The following is a 12786-nucleotide window of genomic DNA, read 5'->3' as shown; positions in this document are numbered from 1 at the left end:
AAACCCGATCTATGCAAGCTATTCACCACTATAGGACAGTGACATACTAATGTGCATTTGACCATGCCCAGTTTTCTCATAGATATGCTGTATGTATATATACGTGTGTGTGTATAATATACAGTGTACGTATAACCTTACTCCTACAGGGCTGCATGTAACTACCAAGAAGCTGATGTTATAGAAACACTTAGTAACGTTCATGTTATTTCCTGCTTGTTGTAAAGGGAGCTGCTGAACGATGAGAGGATCCCAAGCCTGTTGTTGTACGGCATGAAATCTGCCATCCGAAAGCAGAAGAAGAAAATTAAAGCTAAAATGCTGGGGATTGTGGAGTCTCCAAGCAGCAGGTCTGTATTGGTGATGTCTCTTGTTAGTGTGTAATTGCTGTTAATGGTAAATGAATAGCAGTGTGCAGGTCACTGGGGACACCGCTGTTGGGAGCAGAGTATTTATAAAGCAGACACTCCAGGTACTGACTTGTTTATTCTCTAGTAATCTACTGGAGGAAACCATTTTTTGTGCTGAACCAATGTTCCATGTATGCCTAAATGGCTGCTAATGTTCTTTGCAGAAAGAAATCAAGCGCTTATGTGTGATGTGTAGTTTTGGTAATCTAGATAAGTGTTGTGTATAGTATGTAGGTAAAGGTATTGGAAATATAAGTTTATATCTAAATAAATGATATGCAACCTTGCAGTTCAGACAATGTTTATAGCCCTTATAGGGGGTTCAGTATGATATGCCGGCTGTCAGGATACCGGCGGGCAGGAGACCGATGTCAGGATCCCGACAGCTGGAATACCAGCGGCGAGCACAGCGGGTGAGCTCGCTGCGCTTCGGGTACGGTAGTTGTCACAGGGTTATATTCCCCCTCAGAGGTGGCGTGGACCAACACCTGACTGGGGATTCTGGGCGGCGGTCAGGATTCCAAATGCCAGTATTTCACCGGGTGTCGGGATTCAGGCGTCTGTATCCTGGTAACCGGCAAATTGAATGCCTCCCCTTATGGGACGAGGTGTGGGAAGCCGTCAGGTTTCGATGTAATACCCAGCCATCATATAGTACATTACCAAAACTAGACATCACACATAAGCGCTGGATTTATTTCCTGCATTGTCAATTATTGGTTTATTGAGCAGCTGTCGCGTTATTTCCCCAGCACGGGCCATTCCTTTTATATGCTACTGTTCTATGTATGGAACCTCAATATGATTGCAAAATGTCTGCTACTGTATGTAAGGCTCAGGTGCATTTAAGGTTGCCAGGTGCCTTTGCTTTCTTAAAAGGGATTTGTTTGTTTGTGTCATACTGATATCACGTTCGCTTCAAGGCATCCTTCCCTTCTTTATGGTGCAAAATGAATATCAAATTTTCCTGTCATTGCAGTGACGATGAGAACACATGGATACAGACAACAGCCACAGACTGTGTAGACTCCAAACCACCAGACTCCAAAATCAAGAGTTTGTAAGTTATGCTCCTTAAATCAGTCAAGACTAAAATGTGGGCGGGGTGGTGTGTTTAGTGTCCTTGTCCCTTAAGACCTAAAAAACCAACAAAAAATCTGCTTGTAAAATGGTCATTTTATTATAGCTTGTTATGTTATTCCTATTAAAGTCCTCTGTTGAAGTGGTACCAATTTTACATATGCAGAACTTATTAACCAGCTCCATGTAAGAAGGATCTGCTTGTAAAAAAAAAAAAATGAAGCAAGTTATGCTTACAAGTAAAATGCGTACATGACTGAGAGGCGTTCTGCAGAATGGCTGAATATATGACCTCCACATAGAACGGTGTTTATCTGCTGAGTGACCCTCACTTTTGTGGCACACTGCCAGGGGCGTTGTAAGAGAGGAGGAGGCCCATGTGCAGCTTTCTGCTTCAGGGGCCCCCTCCTCTCTGACTGAGGCACAGCATTTAATACTTACCTCTACGGAGTCCCCCGGCGGTGCCATCCTTCTCTGCGACAGCGGCAATAGAGTCTGAGAACAGACTCTATTGCGCATGCACAAACCTCCGGGAACACGGCGCGGCGGCCATTTTCCCGAAGATTTTGCTAATGCGCATGCACTAAACTTCGTAAAAATGGCCGCCGTGCCATCTTTCCGGAGTTTCAGCAGGCGCAATAGAGTTGGTTCCCCCTGGTGTTCAAACTCTATTGCGCTGCCGAAAAGGGATGGCTTCGACGAGGGACTTCAGAGAGGTAAGTATTAAGCAAATGGGTGCAGTGTGTGTGGGGTGGGCCCCCCTGGACCTGGGGGCCAGTGAGCCTTACACACACTGCACCTATTATAGAAACGCCAATGCACACTGCCCTCTAGTGACTTGCACAACGCTCAGTGGGTTTCCTGATATGAACACTGTGACAACCCCTAATACCCAGTTATTTGCGGCTTCTAATTATTACAGCGCACAAAGATGTTTGTTCTTACCATGTAAATAGTTTCTGACTGGTCTCTGAACACTGACGCATGACACAATGCTTTGTTCCTGCAGGTTTGGGATGTGGTATGGGAAACAGACGGTGGAACCAGGCCCTTGGGAAATCATCAATTCCCAAGAGCTAAACCTGGCACAGAAAGAAGCTTCCAGTGCTGAAAATACTTGAGCCTCAGTATATTCTTCCTTTCTCATAAATGTCTAATTAACCACTGGACCCTGCCTAGCGGGGCCACTAACTTTTATAAAGTGGCAGTACAATCCTATCTATTGTGTGGCAGAACGGGTGCCGCATCCTGTGTAAACTGTAAAGTGTACATTCTTTTTCCAAGGATATTGAACATCTATAAATTATATATATTTTTCTAACACTATTTTTATTTGAATTTCCTTTTTTAATAGAATGTGATTTTAAGAAAATACTTGTATGTATACAGAATATTTTTGCAATTGTAAATTCTGCATAATATATAGCTGTCTGGATATTTGTTGTGTTCCTTAAAGTTGAAACACTAGAAATAAATAAATTGTATTTCTTGGTGGGTTTCTGTTTCAAACCAGTCATATCCTAAGCAAAAATTCCTTTTCTGTGTGTTATACTTTATACACACACCATCAGGATTTGTGCAGTTTTAGATTTGCCTTACACACTTCAGGAGTCTTAAGTAGAATACATTATGACTACAGTAATTCATTTAAAGATTTATGTTATCTACTGTATATCTCCTTCCAAAGTTTATTACTTTGTATAGCGATACATACATACTTACCCAGGGTGGCCAATCCCGGGCCATTTTTTCAATCCCGGAAATCGGGATTGAAAAATGATCAATCCCGGAATACCCGGGATTGTCTTGTCTTCAATGTATCCCCCCCCCCCCTTCCCTGACCAGCCCAGATAACTCACCCTAATCTGGACGGACGGGAGGGTGGGTGGGTGGGTGGGCGGGCGGGCCACTTGCTGTGAGGTCCGGCGGCTGGGCGGGCAGTGCAGTGTGGTGGTCAGGTCCGGTGGTGGCCTGCTGGCTGCACAGCATGACCTCTGACTTCACGTCACGCTGCGCAGTGCGCCCAGCCAGAGCGAGGGGAAGCTGGGCAGCGTCTAAGGCTCAACGCTGCCCGGCATAGATAATACTAAAGTGATGGCCAATCCCGTAATCCCTGGGATATTCCCAGCCAATTTTAGGCCAGGATCCCACCGATACCAAACCCTGGATTAGCAACCCTAAAGGCACTCTACCGTCTCTCTCTCTTAGCACTGGAAAAAATAAGATTTTAAACCTACCGGTAAATCTTCTTCTCCTAGTCCGTAGAGGATGCTGGGGACTCCGTAAGGACCATGGGGTATAGACGGGCTCCGCAGGAGACATGGGCACTATAAAGAACTTTAGAATGGGTGTGCACTGGCTCCTCCCTCTATGCCCCTCCTCCAGACCTCAGTTAGAGAAACTGTGCCCAGAGGAGACGGACAGTACGAGGAAAGGATTTTGTTAATCCAAGGGCAAGATTCATATCAGCCCACACCATCCACACCGTATAACCTGGAATATACGAACCAGTCAACAGTATGAAACAAACAGCATCAGTCAAAGACCGATCAAAACTGTAACATAACCCTTATGCAAGCAATAACTATATACAAGTCTTGCAGAATGTTGTCCGCACTGGGACGGGCGTCCAGCATCCTCTACGGACTAGGAGAAAAAGATTTACCGGTAGGTTTAAAATCTTATTTTCTCTAACGTCCTAGTGGATGCTGGGGACTCCGAAAGGACCATGGGGAATAGCGGCTCCGCAGGAGACTGGGCACAAAGTAAAAGCTTTAGGACTAGCTGGTGTGCACTGGCTCCTCCCCCTATGACCCTCCTCCAAGCCTCAGTTAGATTTTGTGCCCGAACGAGAAGGGTGCAATCTAGGTGGCTCTCCTGAGCTGCTTAGAGTAAAAGTTTAAATAGGTTTTTTATTTTCAGTGAGACCTGCTGGCAACAGGCTCACTGCATCGAGGGACTTAGGGGAGAGAAACGAACTCACCTGCGTGCAGAGTGGATTGGGTTTCTTAGGCTACTGGACATTAGCTCCAGAGGGACGATCACAGGCCCAGCCATGGATGGGTCCCGGAGCCGCGCCGCCGGCCCCCTTACAGATGCTGAAGCAAGAAGAGGTCCATAAATCGGCGGCAGAAGACTTTCCTGTCTTCATAAGGTAGCGCACAGCACTGCAGCTGTGCGCCATTGCTCTCAGCACACTTCACACTCCGGTCACTGAGGGTGCAGGACGCTGGGGGGGGGGCGTCCTGGGAAGCAATGAATTTACCTTAGTTGGCGAAAAATACATCACATATAGCTCCTGGGCTATATGGATGTATTTAACCCCTGCCAGTTTTCCAGTAAAAAGCGGGAGAAGAGCCCGCCGTGAAGGGGGCGGGGCCTATCTCCTCAGCACACAGCGCCATTTTTCCCACACAGCTCCGCTGGTAGGAAGGCTCCCAGAATCTCCCCTGCATCCTGCAACTACAGAAACAGGGTAAAAAAGAGAGGGGGGCACTTATTTGGCAAAATAACAGATATAAGCAGCTATAAGGGATAGACACTTATTGTAAGGTTGTCCCTATACATATATAGCGCTCTGGTGTGTGCTGGCAAACTCTCCCTCTGTCTCCCCAAAGGGCTAAGTGGGTCCTGTCCTCTATCAGAGCATTCCCTGTGTGTGTGCTGGGTGTCGGTACGTGTGTGTCGACATGTATGAGGAGGAAAATGATGTGGAGGCGGAGCAGAGTGTCTGTAACAGTGATGTCACCCCCTAGGGGGTCGACACCTGAGTGGATGTACTGTTGAAAATTACGTGACAGTGTCAGCTCTATATAAAAAAACAGTGGTTGACATGAGACAGCCGGCTACTCAGCTTGTGCCTGTCCAGACGTCTCATAGGCCGTCAGGCAGATGGCAGATACAGACGCCGACACGGATACTGACTCCTGTGTCGACGGTGAAGAGAAAACCGTGATTTCCAGTAGGGCCACACGTTACATGATTGAGACAATGGAAAATGTTTTATACATTTCTGATAATACGAGTACCACCAAAAAAGGGGTATTATGTTCGGTGAGGGAAAAACTACCTGTAGTTTTCCTGAATCTGAGAAATAAAATGTGTGATGATGCGTGGGTTTCCCCCCGATAACAATTAATAATTTCTTAAAAAGTATTGGCTGCATACCCTTTCCCGCCAGAGGTTAGGATGCATTGGGAAACACCCCCTAGGGGGGATAAGGCGCTCACACGCTTGTAAGAACAAGGGCTCTACCCTCTCATGAGATGGCCGCCCTTAAGGATCCTGCTGATAGAAAGCAGGAGGGTATCCAAAAAAAGGTATTTACACACATACTGGTGTTATACTGCGACCAGCTATCGCCTCAGCCTGGAGGTGCAGTGCTGGGTTGGCATGGTCGGATTCCCTGACTGGAAATATTGATATCCTAGATAAGGATAGTATATTATTGCCTATAGAGCATTTAAAAGATGCATTTCTATATATGCATGATGCACAGCGGAATAATTGCCGACTGGCATCAAGTATAAGTGCGTTGTCCAATTCTACCAGTAAAATGGTCAGGTGATGCGGATTCCAAACGCCATTTGGAAGTATTGCCTTTGAAAGGGGACATTTGGGGTCGGTCTTTTAGACCTGGTGGCCACGGCAACAGCTGGGAAATCCACGTTTGTACCCCAGGTCGCCTCTCAAAATAAGACGCCGTATTATCAGGCGCAGTCCTTTGTTGGCAAGCGGACAAAAGGTTCCTCTTTTCTGCTCGTGACAGAGGGAGAGGAAAAAGGCTGCAGAGATCAGCCAGTTCCCAGGAACAGAAACCCTTTCCAGCCTCTGCCAAGCCCTCAGTATGACGCTAGGGCTTTACAAGCTCAGGCACGGTGGGGGCCCGTTCTCAATGAATTTCAGTGCGCAGTGGGCTCACTCGCAAGTAGACCCCTGGATCCTTCAGGTAATATCTCAGGGGTACATATTGGAATTCGAGACGTCTCCCCCTCGCCGTTTCCAAAAGTCGACTTTACCGACGTCTCCCTCTGACAGGGAGGCAGTTTTGGATGCCATTCACAAGCTGTATTCCCAGCAGGTGATAATCAAGGTACCCCTCCTGCAACAGGGAACGGGGTATTATTCCACAATATTGTGGTACCGAAGCCAGTCGGCTCGGTGAGACCGATTCTAAAATCTAAAATCTTTGAACACTTACATACAGAGGTTCAAATTCAAGATTGAGTCACTCAGAGCAGTGATTGCGAACCTGGAAGAAGGGGACTACATGATGTCTCGGGACATCAAGGATGCTTACCTTCATGTCAAAATTTACCCTTCTCACCAAGGGTACCTCAGGTTTATGGTACAGAACTGTCACTATCAGTTCAGACGCTGCCGTAGGGATGGTCCACGGCACCCCGGGTCTTTACCAAGGTAATGGCCGAAATGATGATGTTCCTTCGAAGGAAGGGAATTTTAGTTATCCCTTACTTGGACGATTCCCTGATAAGGGTAAGATCCAGGGAACAGTTGGAGGTCGGTGTAGCACTATCTCAGATAGTGTTGCGGCAGCACGATTGGATTCTCAATATTCCAAAATCGCAGCTGGTTCCGTCGACGTGTCTTCTGTTCCTAGGGATGATCCTGGACACAGTCCAGAAAAAGGTGTTTCTCCCGGAGGAGAAAGCCAGGGAGTTATCCGAGCTAGTCAGGAACCTCCTCAAACCGAGCCAAGTCTCAGTGCATCAATGCACAAGGGTTCTGGGTAAAATGGGGGCTTCCTACGAAGCAATCCCATTCGGCAGATTCCACGCAAGAACTTTCCAGTGGGACCTGCTGGACAAATGGTCCGGGTCGCATCTTCAGATGCATCAGCGGATAACCCTGTCACCAAGGACAAGGGTGTCCCTCCTGTGGTGGTTGCAGAGTGCTCATCTTCTAGAGGGCCGCAGATTCGGCATTCAGGACTGGGTCCTGGTAACCACGGATGCCAGCCTGCGAGGCTGGGGAGCAGTCACACAGGGAAGGAATATCCAGGACTTATGGTCAAGCCTGGAGACATCACTTCACATAAATATCCTGAAGCTAAGGGACATTTACAATGCTCTAAGCTTAGCAAGACCTTTGCTTCAAGGACAGCCGGTGTTGATCCAGTCGGACAACATCACGGCAGTCACCCACGTAAACAGACAGGGTGGCACAAGAAGCAGAAGGGCAATGACAGAAGCTGCAAAAATTCTTCGCTGGGCGGAAAATCATGGGATAGCACTGTCAGCAGTATTCATTCCGGGAGTGGACAACTGGGAAGCAGACTTCCTCAGCACGACCTCCACCCGGGGAGAGTGGGGACTTCACCCAGAAGTCTTCCACAGGATTATAAACCGTTGGGAAAAACTCGACAGGTATTGCGCCAGGTCCAGGGACCCTCAGGCAATAGCTGTAGACGCTCTGGTAACACCGTGGGTGTACCAGTCAGGGTATGTGTTTCCTCCTCTGCCTCTCATACCCAAGGTACTGAGATTGATAAGATGGTGAGGAGTAAGCACTATATTCGTGGCTCCGGATTGGCCAAGAAGGACTTGGTAACCGGAACTTCAAGAGATGCTCACGGAGGATCCGTGGCCTCTACCTCTAAGAAGGGACCTGCTCTAGCAAGGACCCTGTCTGTTCCAAGACTTACCGCGGCTGCGTTTGATGGCATGGCGGTTGAACGCCGGTTCCTGAAGGAAAAAGGGCATTCCGGATGAAGTCATCCCTATCCTGATCAAAGCCAGGAAGGATGTAACCGCAAAAACATTATCCCCGCAATTGGCGAAAATATGTTGCGTGGTGCGAGGCCAGTAAGGCCCGACGGTGGAAATTCGACTGGGTCGATTCCTACATTTCCTACAAACAGGAGTGTCTATGGGCCTGAAATTGGGGTCCATTAAGGTTCAAATTTCGGCCCTGTCAATTTTCTTCCAAAAAGAACTAGCTTCAGTCCCTGAAGTTCAGACGTTTGTAAAAGGGGTACTGCATATACAGCCTCCTTTTGTGCCTCCAGTGGCACTTGGGAACTCAATGTAGTTTTTTTTTTGGATTCCAAAAGTCACATTGGTTTGAACCACTTAAATCTGTGGAGTTAAAATATCTCACATGGAAAGTGGTCATGCTGTTGGCCCTGGCCTGGGCCAGGCGCGTGTCAGAATTGGCGGCTTTATCCTGTAAAAGCCCTTATCTGATTTTCCATTCGGACAGGGCGGAATTGAGGACTCGTCCTCAATTTCTCCCTAAGGTGTTTTCGGCATTTCACTTAAACCAACCTATTGTGGTGCCTGCGGCTACTAGGGACTTGGAGGATTCCAAGTTGCTGGACGTAGTCAGGGCCCTGAAAATATATGTTTCCAGGACGGCTGGAGTCAGAAAATCTGACTCGCTGTTTATCCTGTATGCACCCAACAAGCTGGGTGCTCCTGCTTCTAAGCAGACGATTGCTCGTTGGATTTGTAGTACAATTCAGCTTGCACATTCTGTGGCAGGCCTGCCACAGCCAAAATCTGTAAAAGCCCATTCCACACGGAAAGTGGGCTCATCTTGGGCGGCTGCCCGAGGGGTCTCGGCTTTACAACTTTGCCGAGCAGCTACTTGGTCAGGGGCAAACACGTTTGCTAAATTCTACAAATTTGATACCCTGGCTGAGGAGGACCTGGAGTTCTCTCATTCGGTGCTGCAGAGTCATCCGCACTCTCCCGCCCGTTTGGGAGCTTTGGTATAATCCCCATGGTCCTTTCGGAGTCCCCAGCATCCACTAGGACGTTAGAGAAAATAAGAATTTACTTACCGATAATTCTATTTCTCATAGTCCGTAGTGGATGCTGGGCGCCCATCCCAAGTGCGGATTGTCTGCATTACTTGTACATAGTTATTGTTACAAAAATCGGGTTATTGTTGTTGTGAGCCATCTTTTCCGAGGCTCCTTCTGTTATCATGCTGTTAACTGGGTTCAGATCACAAGTTGTACGGTGTGATTGGTGTGGCTGGTAATGAGTCTTACCCGGGATTCAAAATCCTTCCTTATTGTGTACGCTCGTCCGGGCACAGTATCCTAACTGAGGCTTGGAGGAGGGTCATAGGGGGAGGAGCCAGTGCACACCAGCTAGTCCTAAAGCTTTTACTTTGTGCCCAGTCTCCTGCGGAGCCGCTATTCCCCATGGTCCTTTCGGAGTCCCCAGCATCCACTACGGACTATGAGAAATAGAATTATCGGTAAGTAAATTCTTATTTTCTCTTACGTCCTAGAGGATGCTGGGGACTCCATAAGGACCATGGGGATTATACCAAAGCTCCAAAACGGGCGGGAGAGTGCGGATGACTCTGCAGCACCGATTGAGCAAACACGAGGTCCTCATCAGCCAGGGTATCAAACTTGTAGAATTTTGCAAAGGTGTTTGAACCCGACCAAGTTGCCGCTCGGCAAAGCTGTAATGCCGAGATGCCTCGGGCAGCCGCCCAAGAAGAGCCCACCTTCCTAGTGGAATGGGCCTTTACCGAATTTGGTAACGGCAATCCAGCCATAGAATGAGCCTGCTTAATCGTATTACAGATCCAGCGAACAATAGTCTGCTTAGAAGCAGGAGCACCAACCTTGTTGGCTGCATACAGGACAAACAGTGTCTCTGTTTTCCTAACCCGAGCCGTTCTGGCTACATAAATTTTCAATGCCCTGACCACATCAAGGGACTCTGAATCCTCCAAGTCCCGCGTAGCCACAGGCACCACAATAGGTTGGTTCATATGAAAAGAGGAAACCACCTTAGGTAAAAATTGAGGACGAGTCCGCAACTCAGCTCTATCCACATGGAAAATCAGATAGGGGCTTATGTGAGACAAAGCCGCCAACTCAGATACTCGCCTTGCCGATGCCATGGCCAACAACATGACCACCTTCCAAGTGAGATACTTTAATTCCACGGATTCAAGAGGCTCAAACCAGGGAGACTTAAGGAATTGTAACACCACGTTAAGGTCCCATGGTGCCACTGGAGGCACAAAAGGAGGCTGGATATGCAGCACTCCCTTCACAAAAGTCTGGAGTTCTGGGAGAGAAGCCAATTCCTTCTGAAAGAAAATGGATAGGGCCGAAATCTGAACCTTAATGGAGCCTAATTTTAGGCCCATATTCACTCCAGTCTGTAGGAAGTGGAGAAAACGGTCCAGATGGAAATCTTCCGGAGGAGCATTCTTGGTTTCACACCAAGAGACATACTTCCTCCAGATACGGTGATAATGTTTCGCTGTCGCCTCCTTCCTAGCCTTTATCAGAGTAGGGATGACCTCGTCCAGAATGCCCTTCCCAGCTAGGATCTGGCGTTCAACCGCCATGCTGTCAAACGCAGCCGCGGTAAGTCTTGGAACAGACAGGGCCCCTGTTGCAACAGGTCCTCTCTGAGAGGAAGAGGCCACGGATCTTCTGTGAGCATTTCCTGCAGATCCGGATACCAGGCCCTTCGAGGCCAATCTGGAACAATGAGAATTGCCTGTACTCCTGTTCGTCTTATGATTCTCAATATTTTTGAGATGAGAGGAAGAGGAGGGAACACATAGACCGACTGAAACACCCACGGTGTCACCAGGGCGTCCACTGCTACTGCCTGAGGGTCCCTTGACCTGGCACAATACCTCGGAAGCTTCTTGTTGAGGCGTGACGCCATCATGTCTATTTGAGCAAGTCCCCACTGACTTGCAATCTCTGTAAAAAGACTTCTTGATGAAGCCCCCACTCCCCTGGATGGAGATCGTGTCTACTGAGGAAGTCTGCTTCCCAGTTGTCCACTCCCGGAATGAAGACTGCTGTCAAAGCGCTTACATGATTTTCCGCCCAGCGAAGAATCCTGGTGGCTTCCGCCATCGCCACTCTGCTTCTTGTCCCACCTTGGCGGTTTACATGAGCCATGGCTGTGACGTTGTCTGACTGAATCAGAACAGGCAGGCCGCGAAGAGGAGTCTCCGCCCAACGTAGGCCGTTGTAGATGGCCCTCAATTCCAGTACGTTTATGTGTAGACAAGCCTCCTGGAAGTTTCTTCCCTGTGTGACTGCTCCCCATCCTCGGAGGCTCGCGTCCGTGGTCACCAGAACCCAGTCTTTAATGCCGAACCTGCGACCCTCTAGAAGGTGAGCACTCTGTAGCCACCACAAGAGAGATACCCTGGCCCTGGGGGACAGGCTGATCTTCTGATGAATATGTAGATGGGACCCGGACCACTTGTCCAGAAGGTCCCACTGAAAAGTCCTCGCATGGAACTTACCGAAGGGAATGGCCTCGTAAGACGCCACCATCTTTCCCAGAACTCGAGTGCATTGATGGACCGACACCCTTTTCGGCTTCAACAGGTCCCTGACCAAGTTCTGGAGTTCCTGGGCTTTTTCCATCGGGAGAAAAACCCTTTTTTGTTCCGTGTCCAGAATCATGCCTAAGAAAGTCAATCAGGTCGTTGGAATCAACTGTGACTTTGGCAGATTGAGAACCCAGCCGTGCTGCTGCAACACCCTCAGGGAGAGTGACACGCTTTTCAGCAACTGTTCTCTCGATCTCCCTTTTATCAGGAGATCGTCCAAGTACGGGATAATTGTGACTCCCTTCTTGCGCAGGAGCACCATCATTTCCGCCATCACCTTGGTGAAAATCCTCGGGACCGTGGAAAGCCCAAACGGCAACGTCTGAAATTGGTAATGACAATCCTGTGCAGCAAATCTCAGGAGCGCCTGATGAGGAGGATATATGGGGACATGAAGGTACGCATCCTTTATGTCCAGTGACACCATAAAATCCCCCCCCCCCCTCCAGGCTGGCGATGACCGCTCTGAGTGATTCCATCTTGAATTTGAACATTTTCAAGTATAGGTTTAGGGATTTTAAATTCAGAATGGGTCTGACCGAACCGTCTGGTTTCGAGACCACAAACAGGGTTGAGTAGTACCCCGTCCCCTGTTAAAACAGGGGAACTTTGACTACCACTTGTTGAAGACACAGTTTTTGAATTGCATCTAAAACTACCTCCCTTTCTGGGGAAGAAGCTGGTAGGGCCGATTTGAAAAACCGGCGAGGAGGCACATCTTCGAATTCCAGCTTGTAACCCTGGGATACAATTTCTATTGCCCAGGGATCCACCTGTGATTGAACCCAGACGTGGCTGAAAAAAAAGTAGAAGACGTGCCCCCACTGGGGCGGACTCCCTCAGCGGAGCCCCAGCCTCATGCGGTGGATTTAGTAGAAGCCGGGGAGGACTTCTGCTCCTGGGAACTAGCCGTAGCTGGCAGCTTTTTCCCTCTGCC

At 48.5% G+C, this 12786-nt stretch overlaps 1 protein-coding gene across 1 annotated transcript in view; it reads left to right on the top strand.

Moving 5' to 3' along the window:
- Window positions 1-2985, top strand: part of RILP (Rab interacting lysosomal protein) — a 103227-nt gene extending 100242 nt beyond the window's left edge. The window contains exons 6-8 of the mRNA XM_063956092.1: window positions 228-350; window positions 1390-1470; window positions 2500-2985. Coding sequence (XP_063812162.1) covers window positions 228-350; window positions 1390-1470; window positions 2500-2611 — 316 coding nt within the window. The 3' untranslated portion in view covers window positions 2612-2985. The remainder of the gene's footprint in view (window positions 1-227; window positions 351-1389; window positions 1471-2499) is intronic.
- Window positions 2986-12786: the final 9801 nt, after the last annotated feature.

Source organism: Pseudophryne corroboree, chromosome 2 (genome assembly GCF_028390025.1).
Source record: "Pseudophryne corroboree isolate aPseCor3 chromosome 2, aPseCor3.hap2, whole genome shotgun sequence".
In the NCBI taxonomy this organism is placed as follows: domain Eukaryota; kingdom Metazoa; phylum Chordata; class Amphibia; order Anura; family Myobatrachidae; genus Pseudophryne; species Pseudophryne corroboree.
This window is presented reverse-complemented; position numbering and strand designations above follow the sequence as displayed.